The sequence below is a fragment of the Lepidochelys kempii genome, chromosome 19 (genome assembly GCF_965140265.1).
Source record: "Lepidochelys kempii isolate rLepKem1 chromosome 19, rLepKem1.hap2, whole genome shotgun sequence".
NCBI classification, from domain to species: domain Eukaryota; kingdom Metazoa; phylum Chordata; order Testudines; family Cheloniidae; genus Lepidochelys; species Lepidochelys kempii.
In genome coordinates this window covers 7,840,517-7,868,428 of record NC_133274.1, presented here as the reverse complement: position 1 = coordinate 7,868,428, position 27,912 = coordinate 7,840,517, and the positions used below count along the sequence as shown (strand labels likewise).

The 27,912-nt window shown below is 52.7% G+C and overlaps 1 protein-coding gene across 3 annotated transcripts; it reads left to right on the top strand.

Annotated features, from left to right (window-relative positions):
• Nucleotides 1-783: 783 nt before the first annotated feature.
• Nucleotides 784-25,293, top strand: TRIT1 (tRNA isopentenyltransferase 1). 3 transcript variants are annotated; one of them, XM_073318009.1, is made up of 11 exons: nt 786-967; nt 12,415-12,557; nt 13,933-14,029; nt 14,748-14,896; nt 16,601-16,743; nt 17,766-17,877; nt 18,330-18,442; nt 19,116-19,193; nt 21,399-21,508; nt 21,989-22,106; nt 24,657-25,293. In XM_073318009.1, exons 1-11 carry the CDS (start codon nt 809-811, stop codon nt 24,803-24,805), a joined length of 1,371 nt encoding a protein of 456 aa, XP_073174110.1. In that variant the 5' UTR covers nt 786-808; the 3' UTR covers nt 24,806-25,293. The 3 variants fall into 3 exon arrangements, with proteins under 3 accessions (XP_073174112.1, XP_073174110.1, XP_073174109.1); XM_073318008.1 differs by having other exon boundaries at nt 14,700-14,896; XM_073318011.1 differs by lacking the exon at nt 21,989-22,106 and having other exon boundaries at nt 784-967; nt 14,700-14,896; nt 24,657-24,790.
• Nucleotides 25,294-27,912: the final 2,619 nt, after the last annotated feature.

Genomic DNA, 27,912 nt, shown 5'->3' with positions numbered 1-27,912 from the left:
TGGGACGTGTCTGGGGGATGGTTACCCGGGGTGCGGTCGGGCGCTGGGTCTAGGGATGGGACGTGTCCGGGGGATGGTTACCCGGGGTGCGGTCGGGCGCTGGTCTCTAGGGATGGGACGTGTCCGGGGGATGGTTACCCGGGGTGCGGTCGGGCGCTGGGTCTAGGGATGGGACGTGTCCGGGGGATGGTTACCCGGGGTGCGGTCGGGCGCTGGGTCTAGGGATGGGACGTGTCTGGGGGATGGTTACCCGGGGTGCGGTCGGGCGCTGGGTCTAGGGATGGGACGTGTCCGGGGGATGGTTACCCGGGGTGCGGATGGGCCCACGCTGGGTCCCCTCGCGCGGGGCTCTGCACAAGCCCATAGAAACAGGGCCCTGCCCCGCAGAGCGGAGGACACCATTGAATCCTAGACTACCAGGGTGGGAAGGGCCCGCGGGGGCTCATCTCGTCCAGTCCCCTGTCCGCAGCAGGACCAATCCCTCATTTTTGCCCCCGGTCCCTAAACGGCCCCCTCAAGGATCGAGCGCCCGAGCCGGGGTCTGGCAGGCCACGCTCACGCCACTGAGCTCCCCCCTCCGCCCCCGCTTTAGGTCCCCAGCCGCCCAAGGGGCCCCCTGTTAATTACGAGTGGGGGGGGGATATTCCTGTGTGGGGCTCAGCCCGGGAGCGGGCAGCGAGGGGGGGCCCGGTGGGGAAAGGGCCTGGCTTGGCTGGGAGAGCCCCACCCGCGGGGCCCAGGGGCTCAGCCCTGCCCCCTCCCCCTGCCCCTCGGGCCCTCCCCTGCTCCCGCCCCCCCACAGCCCGCCATGGCCGCGGCCGCCGCCGCGCGCTCCCTCTGCGGGCCCGGCCGCCGGGCGCTGCCGCTGGTGGTGATCCTGGGAGCCACGGGCACCGGCAAGTCCGACCTGGCGCTGCAGCTGGGCCTGCGGCTGGGCGGCGAGATCGTGGGCGCCGACTCCATGCAGGTAGCGCCGGGGGGAGGCCGGGAGCGGGGCCCGGAAGGGATCGGGGCCTGGCCGGCGCGGCGGCGGGGAGAAGGGGAGCGATCAAGGCCTTGCGGAGCCGGGGCCTCCCGCAGGACGGGGGGCCGGGAGAGCCGGGGCCCCGTGAGGGGATGGGGCGGGGGGGGGGGGGGAAGGAGCGAGCTCACTGACGCTGCATCGCAGAGGGGAGCCAGGAGACCCCCAGCTACTGCCCTGGTTCTGGGCTTTGTGGGGTGAACTCGGGCACCCCAAAGACCCACTCCAGGTGGGGGGGGGGTTTGCTCTCGCTCCGCAGCTCCTAGTTCTCCCCGCCGCTGGGGCCCCTTATTGTTTGTTAAGCACCGTACACGCCACGCTTCGCTCTGGTTTGCAGCCGGGAGACCCTGGTGTGGCTCCCCCTAACTCACCGAGGTGGGTGCAACACCCCCCCGCCCGCCCCCAGTTACACACACACACCCCAGAGGGAAATAATCCCACCAGGCTGACTGGACCGTGTAATTGCAGGTTTTTTTTCTAAGAGCCGCCACTGCTTACTTAAGATGTGCTAGGTGAAACAACCTGGAGAGCTTTCCGTTCAATCAAATGAAATTTCCCTGTCTGTGAAATATACGGCAAGTGTCTTTTTAAAAAAATGAACTTGCCTGCTGAATAGAGGCTCTGGGTTAATGTTTACAAGCTGGGAAGGAATTGCTCAGCCTCCAGTGGCTGCCCAGATGTGCTCTTGAGAATGACCCCTGGCCTAGCCCAAAACAGGGCCTGGAAACTCTTAGGATAGGAGTCAACACATAACTTTAAAACTGTTTGGGCCGTCTTTGTTCTCTGTTCACCGGATCTTGGTGCGATCTCTAAAAACAAGCCAAGTTTGACTTTTCTACCCTCTGCAGTTTTTTGAGTGACTAAGATTTCTCATCAAGATCCTGGGGGAGGGGGAGTGCGAGCTGTTCCTTTGTTTTTTAACGCATGCGTACTCAAAAATGGTGGGACTGATTTTGTTCAATTCCCGCCCCGCCAAAAATAATTTCACCTTTGGAATGAGACTGGGCCTGGACAGTTGAAACCCAAAAGGAATCAGTATGAGAAGTAATGAGCTCAGGGAATGCAGAATGGAAGTTGAACGTCACATGAGCTGTAGCTCACGAAAGCTTATGCTCAGATAAATTGGTGAGTCTCTAAGGTGCCACAAGTCCTCCTTTTCTTTTTGCGAATACAGACTAACACAGCTGTTACTCTGAAACCTGTCATGCTTGCTCTTATAAGCACTGCTTCCAATCAGGATCCGCTAGCACGGACTCTTGGGCATTTGTTGTGTCTCATCGAAGTGAATAAGGCTCTGCAGAGCACGTGAGACCTCCTTAAGTGAATCCCAGTGCAAGGTCAGGGTCTTACAATGTTAAATAAAACAGGATAGTAGCTCAAGGCCCTGTTCCTGCACTGAGCTCTGTGTAGGTGGTCTCCTGCATTTGCATGGAGCCCTGTTACTCTGTGGGGGGGTGGGGTCTGTCACTGGAGAGGTCATTGTAGGAGGAGGGTCCAAATGAAGATAATGATCTAATTTGGAAGCTCAGTTGGTGGGCTTCTATCACTGCTTATTAAAGGGACTGGCTGGATAAATAGGCATGGCAGAATTCAAATGTTATATTTTTATAATTTTGACAGATAATATGCTTATTTTAAGCAGTTTTTCTATTTTCATCTATTTGCATTTTCATATTGCGGAAAATTATAGGTTTTAAGTAATTTTATTTTCAATTTTTATCAATTTAAATTTTCACATACATTTTTTGAGGGAGGGTCAGACAATAATTATTTAATATCAGTAGATGTTGAGATTCAAAAAGTTAAAGTTTATAACTGTTAAAACACACATTGCCAACATCACATGTCAAATTCTACAAAGTAAATATCCTTAAATCAAAGTCTGACAAGTGTTCAAGCAGCATTTTTCTTCTTTTGCCTATATGTAAATTTCTGTTATCATTGGAAATACTTTTTCTTGTGTGTGTGTGGTAAAATCAGTGTTTACTGACATTTACCAACAAAAGACGAGTCCTTTTTAGCCTAAAGATAAATAATATTAAAAACAATTCCTTATTAGTCACTAATGACACCAGAGATCATGAAAGGGACAATGTCATCTTAAAAATCCCATGTAAGCAAATTCATTTCTTTAGCTATCTTACTTATAACATCTTAGTTTATTACAAATGAAAGATGTTAATGCTTCCATTGTACCTGTCACTGTGTTTTATTTACTTTTTGGATTTCTGTTAGCTTGTACAAGGAAAATCAATGAAGTAAGTTTTGCTTTTGTTTAGAGTCTCTTTCACTGAGGTTCCTAGTGTTGTGATGTTTGGATTTAAAACACTGCTTTAAATTACTTTAAATTTTTTCATCGTTTTGTATTAAATTGTGGCAATATTCTGATAAGCTTCTTTTTTACAGTATTTTAATTTGGTGCCAAATTTAAGGTGTTGGTTTTTACCTTTTAATCCTGAAATAATTTTTTAAAACTGTGGATGTGTTTCCCTCCCATCTTTGCTATTGTTTGTTGTCTTTTTGCACCTCACTCAATTTAGATGTTGAAACTGGACTTGTTGTTTTTACTTTCTGGTTCTTGTGTATTAGCTCACGGCTGCTGTTTGGGTTCTGAACAGGGAAGGGGGGATAGTCTAGAAACTCTTTCTACTGAATTTAAAACAAATAATGAAAATGCTTTTGCTCATACGGGAGTTTTTAAAACGCAGGGAGGTGGGGCTGCGGAGTCTTAGGCCTGAACTAAGTTGGCATGACCAAATGAACGTAACACTTGTGAAGCTTTGTGCAGCATGTCATGGTGTCTTTGAGCTACCATCAATTCAAGCGCTTGACCTAGCTATGTTAGAAAGCCACATGGGTGTGGAATTATCTGCTGGAGTCACAAGGTGACTTAGAACAGTTTTTAGGAGGCCAAGCATATTCCTGGTGAATGGTCTGCTAGTCCTTTAGAACGGTTGTTATAACATTTGGGGTTCTGACTCCATGGTAGATCGTAGAGGGAGGAGGTAACCTATTTTCTCTGGAATCTAAGGCCCTGTCTAGGTTAGTGCAAGTTAAGTTATTGGGGATAAATCTCTCTAGTATAGTGTCTTCATTAGGGGTTTCTACGAGTGTCCCAAAGGCTACGTTTCCACCATGAGCCAGGGGTTTGATTCCTCTGCCTGCACACACCTACTTGCGCTAGTTCTCATTGGGCTAGTAGGAGTATAAATAGCAGCATAGCTGCGGTAGCCTGGCTGGTCCAGGTAGCTCTGCCGTGACTTCTGCAGTCTTGGCTACACTGCGATTTGTGCTCAGGCTAGCTTGCTGGGTGCTCGCTCGGGTATGTGTAGACGTAGTGTATACGGATGTCATTGCACTAGTACAAATGTTTCCAGTCTAAACAAGCCCGGAGCTCTCACTGGAATGATTCTAGCCCAGCTGGCCATGAGGAAAGCTTTGCAAGGGTAACGTGCAATGATCAAATGAATGTGCGCTGGATGTGAATGCCGATTTAGGGCACAGTGAACTTGAACGAGCTATTGGGTCCTGGGACTCGTTTTGGCCGGCGTAGCAGAAATGAGTCTGAGTCATGGGGGTTACAGGAGGAAAACTGAGTGTTGTGGGAGGGGGAAACCATTGGCACCCCTGTTTTAGGAATACGGCAGGTTTTTTATGGCCAAGGCGAGATGTTTCTGCTCATGGAAGTCAATGGGAAAACAAGAGATCCTGGCTCTGTCTTGACTTCTCTGTTTCTCTGCAGAATTGGCTGGGACTGGCTGCCACAGTTTGAGGCTTCTAGATGTTCTGGGACCTGAACTATAGTTTGTGCTCTGGTTATCTCCGTTGCCCCTGTGGGAATGGGTCTACTCGGAAAATTCTGACACCAGGCAGCCAGTGGAATCCAGGCGCTCGCTGTCGGCCTGCTTTCCTTTGAACCTCATCCTAGCGGGACTACGGAGGGAGAGCGGAGCGGCTCTGCTGCTTTTATCCTGTAATGCGGCCTGCTCTCCGCGTGGCCCCTTGAGGCTGCCAGACACTGGGGCAAAGGGTGCGTCTCGGAGGTACTGGGCAGCCTGAAGGCATAGTGTTGATTGGACCTTGTGTCCCACACGGCATGGTGGCTCTCGTAGGCATTAGCAGTTGGAAGGATGCGTCTCCCTTCTTTCTGGTATTGTTCCTGTGGCACGTGCCTCCCCGCTGGGTGTCCCAGAGCTGGCTGTAGCATTCAGGCTGAAGGATCCTGGTGAGTTGCTGCTTAAGGCTGAGTTTGGGTTTCTCTGTCCCCGTCCCTCGTTCCTAATTGACAGCCACACATTAACGCGTCTATCCAGTCACGGAAGGCACCCAGCAAACATCTAACGAATGCTGCCAGTGTTTAGGCAGCTGTTTGAGTCAAAGCAGTGCCCCGAGACCACCTGCTCTGGTGATAGTGTGGCCAAGGCCTGGCTCACAGGGACCCTTGTATTTCCCAAGTGTTCTTGGTGCCTGTGGATCCTGGTAGCTGAGTTATGGATTCACAGCCCCCTCTTTGCGTGGCTCAGGATGTCAGGATCATCTAAAGGGGCTTTTACTTCTTTCATTCTGTGTTGTCATTTCCCTTGGTTTTATAATCCTAATGAACCTTCTTTAAGAGTAACGGCAGCTCTCTACGGCTGCCCCGGAGAAAACAGACACCTACCAGGTGCTTTGCGAAGGGAGTGCTTTGTTGTAACCCTGTTTGCAGTGCCAGCTAATGGGAGACAGCTGAAGAAACAAGTGGGCCTTTCACATCAGGCTGCTGAGTATCCTTTCTCCCCGTACCGCATGTGGGGAAAATTCCCAGCCAAAAACTTCATGCCCCTCTTCAGAATTGTATCTATCTTAGGTACTCAGATGGCCCTGTTACCATGGGGTCTGAGCAAGCACCTCCCAATCTGTAACTTTATCCTCACCCACCCTGCTGAAGTAGGGAAGTGCTCTTTTCCCCATTGTACAGATGGGGAAGAAGGAGGCTGGGGCCCAGCTTCCACTGAAATCAGTGGAAGTTACACCCCTAAATACCTTTGAGGATCTGGGCCTAAGTGACTTGCCCATGGTCACCTATGAAATCTGGGGTGAGCAGGGAGTTGAACCCAGATCTTATGAATTCCAGGCGATAGTGCAAACCACTGGACCACCCTTCCTTTCATAATGCCAACAACCTCATCGAGGCTAGGCCGCTGGTGAGTTCTGCCCACCACTCCTGATAGGCTAGAAATGGCACACATCCTGTTATTGTGTTACCCCATCACCCCCACCCTGATGTGCCCATTGTGAGGTCTTATCTTCTAGGCTGGAAGCCCTTTGGGACAGGGATTGTCATTTACTGTGTGTTTTTAATAGTGATTGGTGTGATGACTTTCACATCAGCTCTCTTTGCCTCAGTTTCCCCACCTCGTTACTCTCCCACCTCTTTAAGATCTAGGGATGAATCTATCTAGGTATTTACGTGGGCCCCAGCTGAGTGCTCTAGCAGTATTGTTCTTCCTGGTGTTGCACCCAGAGGACTGGTGCTCCAGGCTGCTGCTAATCTGTTTTGGGGCCTTAGACAGTAACAAAGTCTTATCTGAAACCTTGCAGAAAATAGACAGGAGTCTACAGTGCGAGGATATCTCAGCTGCGAGGCCCTGAAGCCAGCCAGCTGGTGGAATCTTTCTTTTCTCTTTTCTCTGTGTGTGTAAAAGGCTCCCTTTGTTCCGCTCCCAGCCCACACAGGGACACCACATTCCTCCTCCTCTTGTTTCCAGATATCTAGGGAGCCTCTCCCTCCGTGTTTATTCTCAGGAGAACCTTGAAGGATTGAGCATGGCCTGAAAATCCCAGCTCTGCCCATGTAGGGCGCTGGGGCTCCAGCCGCCTCCCTGCAGCTAGTCAAGTCCTGCCATTAGCAAGAGATTTGTGTGTATCGCTATGATTTCGGGGAAACAGGTGTGAACCAGGGGAGCTGAAAGGCTGATGGGCCTTGCCTGGGCAGGGCGTCTTCCCATTGACTTCCACCTGCTTTGTATCAAGCCACAGCAGGCCTGAATTGCACCAAGCAATTACCTCCTCTGGGTCTGACTGTATTAGATAATGGAAGGTAATCAATAGGCTCCAGCCAGCCATGGGGTTTGCCGGCAGGGAGCTGGCTCCTGGGTATCTCCTTCTGTCTGCTCAGAGCCCTGTTTGTGTTTGTGCTCAGAGCTGGCTGCATTTCCATCCCTTTCCTCGGGCACAGCTTTGTCACCCTCCTGCCCCTTCCTCCCCTACAGAGACTGCCTGCAGGCAGCCGCTACCTTCTTGATGCTGTTAAGGGAGTGCCAGTGGGTGGCTGGGGAGGGGCCTGGTGCTTTCAAAGCATGGCCCCCGAGGGGCAAATTAAACAAGCAAATGAATCTTGTTTCTCTCTGCAGCTTCCCTGAGATGTGATATGACACTAGAAGGACCACAATCCCCCCTCTCCCCGTCATGGGGTCCAGTGGAGGAATGAGGCCCAAAGAATTCAGTAGATATTGGCAATGGTCCTTCCCAATGTGCTGACTGTCTTGTAGGGGCCAACATAAATTCCTTCTTCCTCCCTGCCCTCCATCTCCTGAGCATCCCATGTCATTCCAGGGGATTATTATTAGGAGGCCACCTCAGAAGCCCAGCTGAGATCAGGCCCCTCACTGTGCCTGGTGCTGCACAAACAGATGATTGCTGCCCTGAAGAGCTAGTGATCTAAACGGACCAACACAGGGTTAAGGGAGAAGGGCTGTAACACAGGAGCAAGGGTGACAGATGGTACCTGTCAAGTTAGTGCCATGGTTTGGTGGTTTTGTTTTGAATTGTTTGGGTGTGGTTGTCCTGGGAGGAGAATTAGCTAATTAGAGACTATGGGGGGGGGGGGGGCTAAGGAGAATAGGGGAAAGGAAAAGAAGGGGTGCAGGGAGGACAGATGGAATGAGCTTGAGCCAAAGAAGCTGTGGAGGGTGTTGGAGCAAACGGCCAATCAGCTCAGGGAGAGAATGGCCAGAGTCAAAAGGAGCGGAAAAAGCGACCGGGCACAGCTTACCTTGCCAGAGTCCGCAGGTCCTGCCACAGCTGCTTGTCTGTGCTCACACCGGCTGAGGCCAGGGCTGCACAATGCAAGGTTTGCTGGGGCGGTTATACCTGTATAACTCCGCCGGCAAACTCTCCGCATGGAGACCCAGCTTATCCCCGTGTCACTTGTCGCTTGAATGAGCGATACCAGCAAAAGGATTCTTGTGCTGGTCGAACTGTAACCACGCTAGGGCTTTTGCCCTACAGACGTGTTGCAAAAAGTCACCTCCCTACCTGCCATTGCTATACCGCCAAGGTTTCCAGGGTAGACGTGGCCTGAGTCTCTGGGCAGCCCTTCCCTGAGCTGGCGTGGTTGGGAGACGGGGCGGGCCTTCCTTCCTTTCTCCCTGTTGGGTGTGCTCTGGGAGTTGCTCCGGGGCCCACTCTGCAGGAAAGCAGCACATCTACAAACTAGAGGGAGGCCCCAGGCTGAAGGTGTGCAGGTTGGCTTGCTGCAAGCTAGGGAGGGAGATGTTTTGCTCCAGTAACCTCACATTGTTCTTCTCCATGGCCCTCCGCCTCTCCCTAGCAAGTCACCAACGCGATCCATTGAGCATCACTTGCAGGAGACTGGCAGGCGGGGGGGCTGAACGGTTGGCAGCTAGCAGAAGTAAAGTGGGAATGAATCTGGCTCTGTGAGTCTGGCTCTCCAGTGTTACAGGCTGCTCTCGCCTCACCAAGCCAGGCTGACAGGGCCTTATTCCAGCGCAGGCTCTAACCTGAGGCCTGGCATGTGCAGAAAACTCCAGCCTGCGCCATGCTCAGTGCATCCTCCCAGGGGCTGAACCCCGTGGTTACAAAGCAGGGCCTCAGTGGGTGTCTCACACAAAGAAGGCACAGTCCCCCTTAAAGCGTTGAAATCTGATTTCCGAACAGAGAGGCTGCTTTATGAGCAGTGTCTTCGCCCACAGCGCTGGGCGTCCTGGGGGAGCGCTGGGCGTCCTGGGGGAGCGCTGGGCTATAGAACCCGACTCTGATCGGGGTTTGCAGGCAGGCTTTTTAGAGCAGTGGCCCAGCTGCTTCTCAGCACGGGTTGCCAACAGCATCCGAGGCTCTTTGTGCCGTGCCAGGCCAGTGCCAGGTCCGTGGGCATACATCACCGAAGAGACTTGTATTTGCACAGTGCCCATGAAGCATGCAAGGGACACACCCACCGATGTAACAACACGCTCTTCTGAAAGAGCTCTCCTCAGGGGACCCTCCTAATTCCTTAGATCCAGAGCTCGAAGTCGTAAGTAAGGCTCTGATATTTACACTGGGTAGTTCCTTAGTTTTGGCCATAACTGGGTATTTACACACCCCAGATGGTGGATCCTGGGTATGACCTTGATGTTTGTGCTGCCTGGATGCAGAGCGTGGCGATTTACAAAGAGCCCTGCAGAAGGGTTGGCCTGTTTTTAAAAAAACTCTGTTCCTAAATCAAGGAATGCGATCCAGCGGCTAGTCAACAGCCCGGGAGCCAGACTATCTCCCTTGCTGCTCCCTTGCTGTGTGATGGGCAGGTCCCTCCTGAGTTCCTCCATTTCACTAGGGAGTACTCCTCTAGCTCACAGGGGATGTAATGACGTGAGGTGCTTTGAGATCTTCACATGAAAAGTGCCCTGAAGTCTGTTTCCTGGTTCCGCAAGGAAGGAGTAGGAGAAGAGGGGGGATTGAATAGCCCAGCGATACTAGACTGCCTAGCTGAGGGATGTTCTTATCAGGGGCTTAGAAAATAATCAGATCCAATAGTGCCATCTGCACTGTGAGTTTGATGACTGTGGTAGCACGGTTTTTGCTGTTCCTGAAGGGGTGTGGTGCATTGGGTTTGATCGGTGATTGTGCCTTTTCTTTCGGTAACTACCCAAAACACAGATCTTCCAGGGTGCACCGTGCACTGTATTACATCACTGCAGGAAAGGATACAGGTAAGTCTGTACGTCCACTCAGCTGCAGGAGCGGCTGCAGACGGTATGGACAGAGGTGCGTGTGTTAAAGACACATCCACAGAGATCAGTGTGGTATCACCCGATCAGCACGTGGGCTTGACATGACTGGGATGCTCTTCTCTGCGCTGATAATCCAGGGCATTGGTGGATTTGGTCTCTGAAGCATCCAGGGAGCTGAATTGCTACCTCAGTGTATGTTTCTGCCATGTGAAGTGTTGTCAGCTGGGCCTCTGAGCTGGGGTGGGGGAGGGCTGACGCTTACGCAGGGTGGAAAAGAGCAGCTGCAGCCACAATGGAGAATTTCTTACTCCTGATTGTCTTCTGTCTTTTTCTCTACCTTGCCAGCTTTTTTGATCAGATTTCCACTGTAGGCCTGCAGCCCTTTCAGACCGGGGAGATAAACTCTGATATGGGATCACTCCAAAGAGAACGCAGCAGTCAGAGCAGCTGGCTCTGGATAATCTCATGTTCCTTTTGTATTAGACAGAATATAATAATTTGTCCAGCCTTTGCAGTGCCTTCCACCTGAAAAGATTGGTGTGCTTTACAAAAGTTGGGAGGCACTGTCTGCGTTTTACAGGGAAATAGGCATGAAGATGCAAAGTAACTTGCCCAAAGGTCACCCAGCAAGTCAGTGGCACGGCTAGGAATGGGACTCAGGAGTCCTGACCCCCAGTCCCATGATAGGAAACATTACAAAGCTGACAGGAATGGGTCATATGCAAACACCCAAAGCTCCCCGAGTTGGACTTTCTCGTCAAACGTTTATTTCTGCCAAAGGCCCCTTGAATTTTCAGCAAACATTGAAAACCGAAGCGCCCCAGCTGAAGGTGAGGAACCCAGTGTGTCTTTGATCTTCCCAGAATAACAATCTGGTGCGGGTGCTTTGCCCTTCCTGTACACAGGCAGGATTTTCTCTTCCCCAGGGGCTACCCACCCTTGCTAGCTTAGCCCTGCAGGGCATAGGCACTGCATATTCCAAACACCCATTATGCCTCACTCATTAGGTACTAGGAGGTAGGGGAGTATTGTCCCTGATTTCACTGATGGGGATGCTGAGGTGAAGGGGACTTGTCCAAGGCCACGCACAGGGTCAGAGTCGTGAGTTCCTGGCTCCCAGTCCTGTGCTTTAGACCCTGTCTCCCCTCCAAAGGGAACTGTGTATCTTTTTAGAATTGGGGAGCTAACTGATCGGGCACTACACTGGGCCAGAGAAGACCTGAGTTCTATTCCCAGCTCTGCCACTGACCTGCTGGCTGACTGTGGGCAAGTCACGCCAGTGCATTGTGCCTCAGTTTCCGCAGCTGTGAAGTGGGGAGGATACTGACCGTCTGCTGTAAAATATTTTGAAATCTGCTGATGAAAAGTGGGGTTTCCTGTTAACATGATTGTAGCCTAGACTAAGGATGGCCGTGTGGTCACTGGTCTACTTTACAATTTACAATTGTGTTCAAATGCGATTGGGGATCCTAGTGTAAGCAAAATCTCAGCCTCCAGCTCTCTGGGCATTTCCTCTGTGCCGCTCCCTTACTGCTCTCCCCTCCCTTGTTGTCCTCTCACTGGTTCTTGGGGCTTGCACTCGGGACCCTTTGAAGCTCAGAATTCCCATTGTCTGGGTGCTGAGATTTGGTAAATATCAGTTTACCTGTAAATCTGGAGATTTTGATTCTATTATAAAGGCCTGTAATCCTGTGGCAGAACTAATTCAACTCCAGGGAGTGGCTGTGTCCTCTCTTTGGGGGTTGTTGACCTGAGCTGATGTATAACTTTTTTCCTTCGGGTACCTGGAGGGACGTGTCACCGAGCAGGGGAAAGGGGTGATAAGCTCAGCTTTTACTGGATGTGAGAGCTCCGACTGTTACAGGGCTCCATGGTGTTTGCAGAAGGATCTCCTCCCCAAACAAGACTTTGTGCTCTGTTAGGGACCCTGCATTTGGACAGAGCTGCACCTGAACGTTTACCAGCAGAAGTGCCCGGTGGGGTTCATGAAAACAGGCTGTTGTCTGAGGGCTGCAGTTTGGAGCTGGACTTGGCAAGGTTACCCTGATCAGTGGCTCTGCCCTGGCTCTCCGATCACTGGGTCATTGGAACACGCTTGTGTCAGCAACGCACGTGGGGCTGTATTTGGCCCCAGCACAAGCAGATGCTGCCCTGATTGGCGAGTCCGCTTACGCCAGGGCTGAAGCTGGCCTTCCTTCGCATGGCCTGTGTCCTGTCTCGGCCTGGGTCAGAGGGAAGAAGGGGATGTCTCCAGAGTATGAAGGATTAGCTGAAGTGGTCTGTGGTCATGGGGCTGAGGAGGGAGAGCAAATTCCTCCCTTCTCCTATGTGGCGGGGGTGGGGACAGCTCTGTGATTAACGAGCGGGGATTCGGACTCTTATCTCCTGCTCTCTGTGTCCCAGGTGTACAAGGGGCTGGACATCATCACAAACAAGATCTCTCCCCAGGAGCAGGCTTTGTGCAGACACCACATGATCAGCTTTGTGGATCCCTTGGTCTCTAACTACACTGTGGTGGACTTCCGGAACAAAGCAGCGGCCCTGATATCCTTTCACAGAGCAGTCCGACTGGCCAGACAAATACACACCGGGCTCTTCCGTTCTCTCCCTGGCCCCTTCCCTGGGCCCGGGCCATTGCCTGGATCAGCCATTCGCTGTCTTCCAGGAGTGACTTCCTTAAAAACTGAAGCTGGTGAGAGAATGTTAAAGGCGGTGGGAAGTTGAGCTAATGCTGTAGGAGAAGCATTAGCTTGTCCAAACCCCTCTTTGTCCATGTGTGGACGTCTGGGCGTCGTGTGTCAGGCCAGACTCCGTAGCCAGCAAGAGGAGCAGTTCGGAAACCAACCTTTGATGAAGGCAGTGCTGCTGGCGTGATCAAAGCCACTCGAATTTGGGGTTCCCCGGGCAGCTGTCGGGTAGAGCCCTCTACCTCGCTGCATGCCACCTGCAGCATTAGTGCCTGGGGCGGACGTGGCTAGTGGGGAGAAGTGGAGAGGGGGATGATGATCTAATCCAGGGGTGGGCAAACGACGGCCCGCGAGCCGTTTTAAGCCGTCCCGCGAGCTCCCGGTCTGGGGCCGCTCCATGTGTAGGAGCTGGAGAAGGGACATGCCGCTGCTTCCAGGAGTTGCTTGAGGTAAGCGCTGCTCGGAACCTGCACCCCTGAGCCTCTCCCCATGCCCCTGCCCCGATCCCCCTCTCCAAACCCCTTGATCCCAGCACAGAGCACCCTCCTGTATCCCAAACCTCTCATCTTCATCCCCACCCCAGAGCCCGCACTCCCAGCCAGAACCTGCACCCCTTCCCGCACCCCTCATCCCCCTCCAGCCCTCCGAACCCCTCGGTCCCACCCCAGAGCCCACACCCGCAACAAGAGCCCTCACCCACTCCTGTGCTCCAACCCCAGTTTTGTGAGCATTCGTGGCCCGCCATACAATTTCTATTCCCCGACGTGGCCCTCAGGCCAAAAAGTTTGCCCACCCGTGATATAATCCCAAACCCAAGATGGTCAGGTTTGAAATAGATCAGTGAAATCATGCCGGGAGCCCAGGAGTGAGAGTAGGTGCTGGTCTGCTTTATACCCAGGTACATCAAGAGACGCAGTCAGAGCGCTGTTGTCTGTTGTCAGATTAAAGAATAAGTTTAGTTTGTACTGCAGAGAGGCTCGAACGAATGTATCGGTGTCCCTGAGACCTGCTATGACCCAGTAGGAGCAGGGCTCCGGCTCAGCCTGGTTCAGTCCTGTCTACGCTACGAGACCAGACTGGATTTCAGGAGACGTGTGGGTAGCAGCAAGACACGGTTGTTTCCATGGTGTAGATGGCCTGTGAGAAGCTCCCTTTCCCTCCATCGAATGCTGAGATTTTGCAGAGCTTTCTAGGCCCCTCTGTGTCTCGCCTCGCGCTCCTTAACCGTGCACATTGAAGATATATTTGCTCGAGAGAAGATCCCAATCGTTGTGGGAGGCACCAACTATTACATCGAGTCCCTGCTCTGGAAGGTCCTTGTCGATACCAAGGTAGGAGCTCTGGGGGGCAGCAATTCCTGGGCGAGGCAGGTCCCCTCCTCACGGCTGGGTTTGCTGTGATTGGAAGCAAATTCGCCTTCCTCCCTTGGATGCTACACTAGGCCTATGTAACCCCCTTCCTGCAGAGCAACATACCAAGTGCATCCAGGTAATGCCCTCCCTCGGGAGCAGCCTAAGGCACTCGCCCAGAGGTGAGGACATGCTTTCCTTGCATTAGCGGCTTGTTAGCTGAGTCAGCACCAAGCAGGTGCCTGGAGGCAGATTACCGGTGCTGTGGGCGTTACTCTATCCGATGAAGTGAGCTGTAGCTCAGGAAAGCTTATGCTCAGATAGATTTGTTGGTCTCTAAGGTGCCACAAGTCCTCCTATTCTTTCTATTGCTGAAGGCTCTTGCGGCAATCCCTAGCCAATGGCGGGGAGCCGGTGCCCCGTGCGAGGTGGTAGACTTGTGAGTCCTTTGGTACGCTTGTAGGCAGCAGCTCTGCTTGAAGCTGGGCCTGAGACATGACGTTCGGGTCTGACCCTGCACTGCCCCAGAGCTCGGGGAGATTTGGGCTGCCTGGTTTTGATTTGGGCTCCTTTCTGATCCATCCCACCATCCTCAGGGAGCGGAGGGTCCCAGATGCAGCAGGTTTGAGCAGGGTCTTGCTTTGTCCTGCAGGAACATTCGCAGAGGTTTGACTTGGGCGGGCTGATCTGTGCCCCACAGGAGAAGACCAGCCCTTCCCCTGGGCGAGCAGCCGACCGGAAGGTGGAACTGGAGCAGCTGGATGGCCGTGAGCTCCATTGCCGGCTGAGCCACGTGGACCCGGAAATGGCTGCCAAGCTGCATCCCCATGATAAGCGCAAAGTGGCCAGGTGAGCTTGTCTAGCTGGAGAGCGCTGACCTCGGGGGCGCTGCGGCCGCTGTAGACGGTCGCCTCGTGCCGTTTGCGGCCTCTCTTGCCATTGCAGTTAGAGTCCAGCTGAGGTTTGTGCCTCTCTGCAGATCTGCCATGGCTGGGCCCCTCGCGGGGAAGTGGACACAGTCGCCTCTTGTCTGCCACCCGATGAACAAACTTCGCTGGCCTCTCGTCGGTTTCCATTGCCACTCACTAGACTAGCACCAGGTCACATGTGGAGGCTGGACAGAGAAGGGAGAGGAGTGTGAGGGGCAGGGCTTGCATGGAGTGACATTGCAGACAGGGAGGAGGAATTAGATCTGACCTCTTGGTTCCAGCTGATGCAGAGAGATTGTGGGGTGCCGGAGGAGGGTGTTTTCATCTCTCTGCCATTGGATGAAGAGCAGTCTCTGGTTCTTGGAGTCTGTCAGATCAGCAAAAGGCTGGGTGGTTCGTGAGGGTCGAATACCAATATCCAGAGAGACTGGGCAGAGCCATTCTTTGAGAGGCCCTGATCTCTGCTCTTGGCTGTGTGGAAGTGATCTGACAGGGAGCGGGAGTGAAAGTGACTCACGTGCTTTCCCAGCTGCTCCCTGTGACACCAGGGCATCCAGCTAGTGGGTGCAATTCCTCGGGGCGGTTTGCGTTTATTTGGGGGCTTATGAAACACGCTGCTCAGTCGGCAGGGAGACATCTGGAAACAGGCAATAGAAGCGACTTGCTGCCCAAAGCCAGAGCGAGCAGGCTCCCGTTCCCCACCCCCGAGTGGCTGGAGAGACCTAGCACTATGCCTTGGACATCACCCAGCTCGGGCTCTGAAGGGACCAATATGGGAGCCGAAGCCCAGGCCCTCTGCAGTGAAGGCCCAGCCCTGACTTGCAAACCTAGGGCCTGTTAACAGGAGCATCCCTGCTGCAATCAGAGGCATCAGCGAGGGTGGCCAGGACCCAGCCTGGCGATCGTCGTTCACGCCTCCGGCGGCCCTGAATAGGGTGGCCTTTGGCAACCGGTAAAACGCTGCCCACGGGCCCACAGCGCGCTGCCGGCTCAACCTGGGGAGCCCACGCAGGCCGGGAGAGCAGCAGCAGCTTCTCTGGAGCGATTTAAAAAGAAAGCTGCCGTGCTGGCTGAGTAACATACCGCGGAGCTGTGGGAACGGGGCGCGGCGAGATTGGACTTGTCGCCTCGAACAGACTCTCCCAACCCAGCCCTGCCCGCAGGTGAAGCGGGCCAACGCCCACCCCGTTCGCACGGGAGAGACGCAGTCATTGTTCTGCCGGCTGCTTCTGTTGCTCTGTGACCTTTCTGATCCGTGGTACCAACCCCTTCCCTGCAGGGACTCTAGACGGGAAGAGGCAGGACGCATGCCAGCACCTCTCCCCTAGCCCCGTAGGGGCTGTCTCAGCGTCATTAGTGGGGGGTGGTTCTTATGGTCAGCCAGCTAGGTGCTCCATGTCTTACACCCACCCCCTGGCCTCTTCCCCCAGGAGCTGGTAGTCGGCTCTGGGCATACTCAGTACATCATGCTCCTGAAAGGGGCAGATACTTTTTCCCCAGGTGGGAGGGTTGGGTTTTCCTGTGCGTTCATGGTTCCCTTTGGCTGTATCCGCGAGGGCACTGGGCAGATGGAAATCTGCTCCGAACCTGGCTTCTGAGCTGTCTCTGTCCATCTGTTGTACAGGAGCCTGCAAGTATTTGAAGAAACTGGGATCCCCCATAGCGAGTTCCTGCATCGGCAGCGAGAGGAGGAAGGCGGGGGCCCGTTGGGGGGGCCCCTGAAGTACCCAAACTCCTGTATCCTGTGGCTTTATGCAGACCAGGCAGGTAAAGAGAGGGTTCTGACCAGGGGCCGTCTGGCTGAATGGGCAGAGCCGTCCTGGGGCGAAACGCAGGCAGGGTCTCTCTCGTCCCAAATGCAGTCTCCTCATTGAGCGGTGCCTGGTCTGAGCCTGGGAGGGGTCCTCAGCAAGGAGAGACCCCAGCTGAGCAGCGTGTTCAGTGTGGTGTTAATGTGAGCCCCCCTGCCCCGATCGTCATGGTGCCCTCCCTTTAGCCCTGGCAAGTCCCACTCGTACCCTCCAAAGCAATCCTCTTTCCTTGGGGTTCACCCCCTCGTGCCCTGGGTCACGCCCATGGGCCCAGCAGAATGGGATTCTGACGGTGCAGGACTCCTAAGAGTTCTCGGTGCGTCACCCAACAGGAGGCCGGATCCGTCAAAAATGATCGGAGTTTTGCCTTTAGCTTTAATGAGAGCAGGATCTGCCCATTACTACCCTGTAATTCTTGTAACCTCCCGTCAGTAGAATTATTCCAATTTTACAGATGGGGAAACTGAGGCAGGGAGAAGTGAAGTGGCTTGTCTAGGATCATACAGTGGGATTGTGGCGACATTGGGAATAGAACCCAGGAATCCTGTCCCCAGCTCCTGTCCATTGACCTAGCCCTTGGCAAGCATGGAATGGCCCAGTGCTGCCCTCAGGGATCAGAGCGCGAGTTCAGTGCTCAGGTCCTTGGTTGCCAGTCCCTCTTCAGGAGCTTTGTGAATGGTGCTCCCTGCTCCAGCAGGGAGGGGGCATTCGAGGTGGGAGTCACACAGTGAGAGGGGCAGCAGGTTTGTGAGTATGGAGATGTCTGGGGTGGAGTGTAGGGCTTGCACTACCCCTTCTCCCCCGCAAGGATTTAGGGTGCCTGGCGATGGAGCCATTCGCATGGTCCTCGGGAGGTCCGGGATGCAGCCTGCTACTGTGGGTGTATGTGGCTGGGAAGCCGTGCGCTCTCAGTGCCAGGGCTCTCCATCCTGCGAATGCGGCTCGGGGTGTTTGAATCGCTGTTATGATCTCTGCCAGCTCTAGATGAGCGGCTGGACAAGCGGGTGGATGACATGGTAGCAGCGGGGCTCCTGGAGGAGCTGCGGGACTTCCACCGGCGTTACAACCAGGAGAAGGTGGCTGAGAACTGGTGAGTGTTCGGCTGACTGCTTCGCACTCAATCAATCCCCTGTTGTTGCAGGGGCCTTGGGCGTTGGAGCACCTCAATCCTCCTGTTCACTGCCTGTGGCCTGTAATACGTGAGTCCCCCTGAGAGCTGAGTCCTTGGGCCGATTGTGGCTGAAAGGCTTGGTGTGGGGGTAGTTAGAGGGTGTTTAGTGGCCTGTGACATCCAGGATTGGGCTGGTGTGATGGTACCTCCCAGGTGTAACCTCTGATGCCAAGCTCCTCGTGTGGGCACCTGGACATCCCCCACCCCACCCCACTGATCCAGGCCATTGCTGGGGTCGCTCCCATGTGGCTGGCAATGGCTTTGCTGTTCTAAACACATGGGAGCTGATGTTGTGGGGACACAGCACAGAGGGGGGCAGCTCCTTGCTGCAACCGACAGGTGTTGACCTGCTGTCTGACCTTCTTCTCTAGCCAGGATTATCAGCACGGCATTTTCCAATCTATTGGCTTCAAGGAGTTCCACGAGTACCTTATCACGGAGGGGAACTGCCCTCAGGAGACCAGCGCCTTGCTGCTGGAGAAAGGTGGGAATGGCATGCCCAGGAGGCTGTCACTTGCTCACACCTGGTAGCCCATGAAGGGGAGTCTCGTGTCTACCCCTAGCAGCACTGTGCAATGGCCCAGGAGGTCCCAGCCACCCATGCCTGACAAGCCTTGCAACTCGGGAGGTGCTGGTGTCACTTGGCAGAGTCTTGAGCAGGGTCTGGTGCCCCTTGGCCAGCTGAACCAGGCTGTCTCCCTGGGGAAGGGCTCCTTGGAGCTGGGCTGCAGAGTGTCTCCCATGCTTAGAGATTGAGGGAGATGGAGACTCCTTTGCCTTTGCTTGGTGAGCCAGGGATTTGCTCACTTGTCCCTTGGTTGGATCCAAAGATGGAGAAGATCTGTTGAGGCCTCCAGTCCATCCCCTTGGAACCCTCTGTAGGATCGTCCCTAGAGTCTGTTCCTCAGGGCTTGGCCCAGTTGAGTTTTAACTGTCCCCCATGATGGTGTTTCCATCACTTCCCTTTGGAGAGTCCTCCCCCTGCTGAGAGACCTCCCTGATCTTCAGCCTAGTGGTCACCCTCCCGTTAATCCGGCCATCCCCCCTCCTCCCTTGGGGTTCGCACCTTCCCACACCCTGCCCCACTTAGTTCCCACTGGCTTCTTTAACATCCATGGAGTCTAATTCACAGGTGCTTTGTTACCTTAATTTGAAAGGGATCCAGGCCCTGAAACTAGTGACAAAGAGATACGCCCGGAAGCAGAACAAGTGGGTCCGAAACCGCTTCTTGAGACGTAAGTGTTTATACCCCTTCTTCGCCCCACCCCCAGCTGCCCTGGGAGCATCCCCTCCCCTCTCATCCCTCCGCCCCATTCACGCCCCACTCCCGGATCTGCTCTGGGGAGTGTCCCAGCCCTCCCCTTTCTCCTCCATCCCTCGGAGCAGTGTCCTCTGCCCTCCTGGCTGGAGAAGGGAGCCTGGCTGCCATTGGTGGCCAGGCGAACTCTGGTTTGTCAGGTGCTGTCCAGCCCGTGGGGGGCTCCGAGTTCTCCCAAGGGGGGGTGCGTTGCGTACAGGGCACGCTCTGACCCTGCTCCCTGCAGTCCCCTCTCCCTGTGAACAGCTCTCCTCTGCCATTGTGGCTCTACGGCCGAGGCAGCCCTCTGGAGGGAGGGGGCCGTACACGATGGGGCAGCTGGATAAATAGCAACGTCTCCGGGCGCAGGCCATATCCAAGGACAGTTACGTAACATGGCTCTCCAAGGGCCACCGAGGGAACCGTTCCCGTGTGAATTCCCTCTGCTGAGTCACGTGGACATTCTCCGCCTGAGTGTGAGGCCGCCCGCCCCCCCAAATTACCGGGATCTGTCCAGCAGCCTCTTCAGTGAATAACCTTTGGGTGTGTCCTGTCTTCAGGCTGCCGAGAGGGCTGGGCACATCGGGACGTGCTGTTCCTGCTTCGCTCCCGGCCCATCAGGACCAGGCCTGCCCAAGACCTTGCTGCCCCGGCCTTGTCTGTGCTCATTCCCCCTCCCACCTGAAGTGGACGTTCCTGAGCTCCCTTCCCAGGCCCTCTTCGGTGTGCTTGCTCCCTAATTGTCCAGCTGTGACAGGGAAGTCTCCACCCCTCCCAGGAAAAGCTCCCTCCTTGCTGGCTAAAATCCCAGCAGAACAAAGCCCCACGCGTCACCTGTCCCTCCACACGTCCCCTCCTCCTGCACTAGCTGTTGCTGGCAGTCAGATCCCTGGCTGCCTACCGGCCAGCTCTTTCCTGAAAGGGGCTACAGGGGATCTGCCCATCGTGTTTACCTCTCCCCATGAGCCCACACGCGCGCCGGGCTGGAGCGAAAAGCCCAACGGACAGCTGCCCTCCAGATTAGGAGCTGCAGCCGATTGGTTGTTACAGGCCTGCCGTGCACACCACGATGGCAAGAAGCCAAAGGGACTTCCCTCGCCCTGGAGCAGGGCCAGGATCAGCAGCTGGGAGCCGAGCATTTGTTGAAAGGTGGCTGGTAGGGGCAAGAAAAAGAAAAAGAAACCCAACCAGGCCAAAAGACTGGCTTTGAACTGGGTGCAGGGCTTTCCCGGGGCCAGGTGCGCAGCATCCGCGTCTCACCTTTCTGCCGAGCAGCAGATGGGACAGGTGTGCCTTCGATCGGCCTCTTAAGAGCCTTCTTTGTGGCTGGAGCAATAAAAGGCAGCACCTGCCGGATGCCGCAGCCTTTGATGACTTTGTCTGAGTGATTAGGTGCTCGCTCTGCCGGCTGGCAGGTGAGCGACATCGCTGGGGAGTGTGCGCTGTCTGGCTTGCAGACATCTCTGCGCTCTGAGTGCCGGCTGGGCCTCTGGAAGCACCAAACGCCCTCACGTTGGTTTAAGGAGGCAGATGGGTTGGTTTTAAAATAGTCCCACACCAAATGCAGGTGTTCAGATGAAGCACACCCATTGCTACGTGCGCGTCCACCTCTTGTCCTTCCGTGACAGCTGTAAATAAAGCAACCAGGCTGAGACCCTCAAAAGCAAATACCCGATCCAAGCACCAGGCTCGAGTCTCCCTAGAAGAACAGCTGCACCTCACGTAATTGCTGTGTGCTGAAGCCATCTGGGTCTCCGTCTGACTCTTCCGCTGGCTGAGTGAGCCTGGACTTTTCCAGTGGACCGGGCAGGTGGGAAGTGGGTTCTAGTTATGATGGGAGCACAATTTGCTTGGCTCTTGCCAAGCTCTAGATGTTGGGTTTCTTTCCTGCCCCTGGATTGCAAACTGCCCTGCTGGACGCTGGGATTGAGGATGTGCAGTTCCTAGCAAACCAAGGGCTCCGGTAATCCTGTCTCAGGACCACTCTGTCTCAGAATATCTGTCTCGGAAGGACAAGCTGGTGAGGATAATGTGGGACGTCTCCCAGGGATGTTAGGGTCCTGCAGCCACACCGCTCAGGAGTAACGTGACTGGCTAGGATACTGCTGGCAGCTAATTGCTTCTGCTCTGTGTTTCTCCCCAGGCCCTGGACCCAATGTGCCCCCAGTGTATGGTTTGGAGGTGTCTGATCTCTCACGGTGGGATGAGAATGTATTGAAACCTGCCCTTCAGATTGTGGAGAGCGTCATCCAGGTGAGCTTCATCCATGGGCCTGTGTGAGCAGTTGCTTAGGAGCCACTTATTTTGGTGTGTGTCTGATCTCTCTGTCCTGCCCTGGATGGGGACTTTTGCCAGAACTGCAGCCTGTCCCTTCCACAAGCTGCCACTGTCGCTAGAGTTCTTCTCCCCAGAGCTCCACCCAGGGAGATTGCGGTCTCCATGCTTCTAAACTAGAGCTCCCTCTCTCCCTACTCCTCTAGCCTCCAGGCTTGCCCCTCTCAGGCTGGCCAAGGGTTATTGCTATGTCTCTAACTCCAGGTTTCCGATTGTGTCCCGCTGTTACTGAGGAACCCCCAAACACACAGCATGCCCCTTGTCTCATACTGGGAGGAGACTGACTCCGTAGCTCTGACCCTTGAAGGTCAGTAGGAAAGCCTACAAATCCCATGACAGTGGCAGTGACGAGAGAAACCTCGCTGAATAGAAACTGACCTGACACCTTTTTAACCTCAGGGGCAGCAGCCATTGGCAGACCCTGTAATGATGGAGAGTGAGATAAATGAGGACAAACGGAGTCATCACATGTGTGAGCTCTGCAACAGAGTCATCATTGGGGACAGAGAATGGGCAGGTAGGATCCAGAGGGGGGGGAAATATATATGGGATAACTTCAATGTGGAATTGCAGTTTGTGTCAAGGGAACAAAATGAGTCCATAGATACCTGCTCTTGGTCATATGACCTTCATTACATGATCTCAGGCTTCCTAGGACTGTTTACAGCCCTCTGATAAAAGCAGCCGCTTGCAAGCCTGGAGGGGTGTAAGCAGCCATCTGTCAGCTCTTACCACTGGGCTGGGGGGAGGGAAACAGGAAAACTCACGTTCTCTTCTGGCACTGGGTGGTGGGAGCCCTCTCCGTCAAAACACTCTTCTTAGCGCATCACTTCTGAATTTCCGTGTTCGTTCTGAGCTGCTGGTTCTTGTTAGCAATTCAGGAGGGTTAGCGAACCTGCACCGAGAATCTTGTTTCTCTTACAATCTATTTTTTTTCTTTAAAACAAACAATAATATATCCTGGAAAGTTTTTAAAAAGTTGGGTTTGCGCCAACATTTAGGTTTTGTAAAACTAAAGCTTTTCCCAGATCTAATGTTGACAGGAACATTTCCATGAGTTTGAAAATTGAATTTTAATCCCATTGGAATCAAAATATTTTAAAACAAATTAACATTTCCCGGAAGCTCAGAACCTCAAAGTGAGATTGGCTAGAAACTGACTAGCAACAAACATGAAACTGACACGTCTATCTTCATTGTGCAAACTGAGTGAAATGCTGAAAGCAAATGCAGTATTAATAGCGAGAAGTAGGTTTTAAAGATTCATTTAGTTTTATTGATCCAGGGAGCGGTTTATAACGTAGGTAGGGAAGTTGGTGTTTTGCATTAGTAATTCTCTTTAATATGCTTAGATCATAAATGTAGTTATCTGGTTTTTAGTAGATCTGTGTATTGTACTAGTTTGAAAACATTTTAAAAGACATGCATACACACCAAGGAGAGAGAGTCTGGAAGATTTGAGAGCTCACTCCATGCTGCTAGGGCACAGGAATCATTATGACCAAGAGTGGTCCTTTTGTAAGGTACAGTTACGGGGCAATAGATTCCTTTCCTGGGGGTGTCGCCCAAGTTCCCAGTTGTTAATATTTATTTATCCTAGATCAATGCTGCATCCCCTATATCCAGCCATACTTGGCATGAACCCATAAATGGTGCAAGAGCAGTGTTACGGGGAGGGAGGGCGCATGTAGAACTGAACTGAAATGTTGCCATTAAATGCAACCTTAAAGCTACACATTTAAACACATGAGGCAGGAAATGAAAACACCGGGGGCCCGGAGTCAACTTGAAATCTAGTCAGTTTCTAAAGATGAGTTAGAAATAGTTTCAGAAACTGCTCCTGGCCCTGATGGTCCTCTCAGTTTTTGTGTGTGTTTTTTTTTTTTTACAATTGCACTTTCAAGTTGTTTAAAACGAAAGACTCTCACAAATGACAGGAGAGATGTGTACTGTTTCAGTTAAACTTTGGTATCACTTGTAACAAAATTTCAGAGAACTATGATTTCATTGCAACCTGATGGTGTTCCAATAACACTGCGATAAAGTACCAAATGTGCATATAATTTTCTTTCAAAGGAGGCCAAAGGAAAAAAAGTCTGGAAAATGTCCTAGGGCCCCCATCCTGCAAACACATATGCACATGCTTAGCGAAGGCCTTGTCTACACTGAAGTATTGCTGTCGTAACTATGCCGGCATGGCTAGGGCTGCGAAAACCCCCTAGTGTGGAGGCTGTTATACCGGGATAAAAGTGCTTATACGGCCGTTGCTATTCTGGTTCGGTGAATCACCTCACACCGATATAACTGCATGTACACTACTGCTTTGTAACTGTGTTGTAAATTAATCATACCTCGTATGGACCTAGTAATGCCAGTAAAACTTTGCGCGTAGGCCAGGCCTAAGCAACGGGACTGCTTGTGTGCTTAAAGGAAAGCACAAGCGTGAGTGTTTGCAGGATCAGGGCCTACCTGTGTTTTTGCACAACTCCGTAGGTGTTAACTTCATCCAGTCTATAGACCCACAAAACACCCAGCTATGGCATATTGTATGTAAAGACACATTTTTGGCACCGCTTCGTGGTGCTGCAGACAATTGTCCAACTTCACGACGTAACGAGATACGAAAACCGGTTTGTGATATGAGGCTCACAGCAGCTGTTCCTCACTGAGGGCTAGACTCGTCAGCAATGTAGAGGTCACCCATTTGTGAGTCTTTAGGCACAAAAATGGTTTTGCATCTCTCTTTACAGGGCAGTGTGCGTGTGTATAATATGATATAATGTTTATCCATCTGGATTATTCGAGTAGGTGGCAGGATTTTAAACAGACCAAGGCCTTTCCCTCTAGTGCTAAGAATGAGTATGAATTGGTTTGGCCTGAAAGGAATACTTCTATGAGTGACTGGAACAGAGGCTGCTGGATCCTATGAGGTAATGAACATCCTCATCTCCCCCATAGTAGTGAATGGGAGTTGAGGGTGCTCAGCACATCACAGGATTGGATGAGTTGGGTATTTGCTTCCCCAAGATCCCCCTGAGTCGCATGCTCTGTTTGTCTTTGCCCTCAGCTCACACAAAGTCGAAGTCCCACCTTCACCACCTGAAGAAAAGACGGAAGCTGCACTCGAAGCTCAGTGCTGTGGAAAGCCAAGTTAATGTCACAGGGACTCAAGGAGATAGTGACGGGACACAGAACTTGGGACAGGACAGAACGTAGGCTCAGTTCTGCATCTGCCAGCCAGCTGGGGAGCAGGGTCAGCAGTTGTTCTGCCCCCAGTGGAATCAAGACTGAACGGAGCAGAGTGCAGGAAGGATCTGGGGATAAGCTGGGTGTCTTGCTTTCAGCATCCTGCTGCAGGCAAGAGCGTATCCTCTTCACACGGCACGAATGGGGCGAGGATCCCCAAACTTCTCCAGCCCAACCTGAAAATGGCTGAACCTCCAAGCAAGCTCACCAGGAGCAACCAAGCTGAGTTGTGTTTTTAATTCTAGGCCGTGATGCAGCATCCCAGCCTTGGGATTTGATCTAGTTTGCTGGCATTTGAGCGAGGTGTTCTCAGGGACAGAAATACTGTGTCCATTCCAGCCTGGGCCAAAAGCATAGAGCCACACGCTAGGGAATTCTTGCTATCTTTATTTATTGTTTATGAAGGCGATTTTTTTTTTTAAACATCTAAATAAAGTAGAAACGTTGGCCCCCCTCTTTCTGGTGAAAATGATTAGCCCTCTGGTTTGGTAGCTCCGATCTGTTCCAGGCTTCCCTGGACTGCCCGTGGGCCTGCATGTTACTCCAGGTCCAGCCCTTTTCTCCAGAGCCTCAGTCTCCACCTGGCTTTTGTATGCGGTGGGCAGAAGGTAGTCTTATCTCTCTGCATACTGCTGGCAGTGAAAGCACCAGCACCTGTTAGAGAGCACCTTTGAAATGATCTTGACAATGGGCTAGAACTAAGATCCCTGGAGTTGACAACAGGTGAGTCTATCCTAGCTAAACCCTGATTCCCAGGGGTTTATACTGTGGTTTGACGTCCACTGGTGCCTGGGGATGAGTGCCGTACTCGGAGCAGATGTAGTCCTGTGGGTTTCTATGTGGTAACGAATGCCTCTGAGCTTCATTCTGATGGATCAAAGAGAGATCCAGCCACGCTGCCTTATTTCCTTGTGTAAAAACCATTCTGGGCTTGTGGGATTCTTGTTGCAAAGGGAGCAGCCTATATTTTGGCTAAGGTTTCTCCCATGGGGCTTCTAACCTTCAAAGCGCAAGATGTTCCTGCAGCTGCCACAGAATCACTTAATGTGGCTGAGATGAGATGAATGCCCCAGGGCTCTGCCCACTTGGGAATGGATTGGGTTACTAAAAAAGTATCTCTGGACAGATTCCCTATCGCAGGCTCTGGGGATGGATCTTTGGTTGGGGATTAGGTTGAATTGCCGGGACATGCTCTCTGGGTCCCCCTATGTTTAATTGTTTCTGTAATACCCTGAAAAGCAGTATCATTGATTTGTTTGACCCACTGGGGGAAGCTCAGTCAACATAAATCCAAGGAGAAGTTGCAAATAATGTGTCGCTCTTTTGCCCTGGAATCAGCAAGAGCTGGACGCTGGCTTTGAAACCTTCAGACGCTGCTGTTTTGTAAGGACTCTTCCCTCCCACTCTCCCTGTCTTCCCAGCCAGGGTTGGGATCCTTAGGGCAAACTCTGTGAATGAGGCAGGGATTACGGGGGGGGGGGGGGGCATACAGTCTGCCTCACGGAGCATGTGCTGTCAGATGACCACACTGTTAAAAATGGATTTAATGGGCCTAATCGGTTTAATATTAACGCCCCATCTCCAAAGATTAACAGTGTTATGCGACCCAAATAGCGGCTGCTAGTCTGCATATTCCACTGACGATCCCATTAGCAATGGATGCTGAGCTGCAGGTGAGAGCTGTGCCGGTGAGAGCTTTTTCCTTCTCCTCGATGTTGTGTTTGCGATGCTCAGACTTCCTCTCAGGCTCTCTCGTGGCAGGGGTCAGATGATATGGCCCTCGTGACCGTAGGTTCTGTTTCACTATCTCATCCCTCCCGTGACAGAGCTGGGAAATGAATCCACTGGTGGAAATGCAAAGAGTCATAGATTCCTAGATTCCAAGGCCAGCAGGAACCATTGTGGTCATCTAGTGTGTCCTCCTGCATAGCCCAGGCCAGAGACTGTCCCCAGAATAATTCCTGGAGCAGCTTTTTCCACTCGCAATTTTAAAATTTTCCGTGATGGAGAATCCACCTCGAGCCTGGGTAAATTTTTTTATTGCTCTCACCGTTAAAAATTGTTGTCTTATTTCCAGGATTAATTTTTAAGCTTCAACTTCCAGCCACTGGATCATATTAGACCTTTGTCTGCTACACTGAAGAGCCCCTGATTAAATATTTGCTCCCCCCGTGCATGCTACAGACTAAACTCAAGTCACTCTTTAACCTTCTCTTCATTAAGGGCTAAGCCTGAGAGATGCCCCCTTGATTCCTGGAGTAGAAAGGGCTCAGCATCTCGAAGGGTCAGGTGCAAGGTTCGTTTCCCTGTCACTGTTTGGCCCATGGAGGCCTCCCTGGAGCATCTTCCCTTGAGCAGATAGAAAACACCCCTTTTGTAGGTTCTGTACTGCTGCAGTATTTGAGCATCCTGCAAGTAAAGTCTCTAGTGAACTTCAGACTTTCAGGATCCTCACCAGACTGCAGATTCAGCTGGGGCAGTGGAAATGCTCCATACACAGGGGAAAGTTCTGAGGCTGTCTTGGCTCTGGATTGCTAGTGTCCTTTTGGATGCTCTGAGTCTCGAGTGGGGAGGAGTTAATACTTCTTTGATCTTCCTAGTTAGCTGTTGCCCTGAGAGGCCAGTGGGGAAACTGCGGGCAGCTCCTCACCGTTGAACTTAGCCAGCAAACGGCGCACGTTACCCCTAGGCATAAAAAAACACCATAGGGTATTTTTATTCCCCGCATTAGGTAAGTGCCAGCATGCAGGCCTGGCATGAAGGCGGTTCTGGCGAGGACCCGAACGGGTTCCTGCTGCCATGTTGCGTGGCCTTTGTTCAGATTTCCCTCGCTTGGTTTTGTTGCTCCCGGCCCCCTCTCTGCCTCTTTCAGCTAAGAGCACGGTTAAAAATCAGCCTCCCTGAGAAAGTTGTTGGGGTCTCGAGTTTCAGGCTGTTGTCGGTTTTGAGTGGAATGAGGATGAGGAATGCCACTTCGCTCCATCTGCCCTCCGCTAATCCCCAGACAAATGCAGCCTTCCCATCTGTGCTGCTGAGTCTCAGGTCCTATCACACCAGGCACTTTATCTAAATGACTT

Coding starts and splice junctions, on each gene's coding strand:
- TRIT1 (XM_073318008.1), top strand. CDS start 809: ATGGCCGCGGCCGCCGCCGCGCGCTCCCTCTGCGGGCCCGGCCGCCGG. Junction 12,558..13,932: donor AACAAAGCAGCGGCCCTGAT/ATCCTTTCACAG, acceptor AACCGTGCACAT/TGAAGATATATTTGCTCGAG. Junction 17,878..18,329: donor GAGAAGGTGGCTGAGAACTG/GTGAGTGTTCGG, acceptor CTTCTTCTCTAG/CCAGGATTATCAGCACGGCA.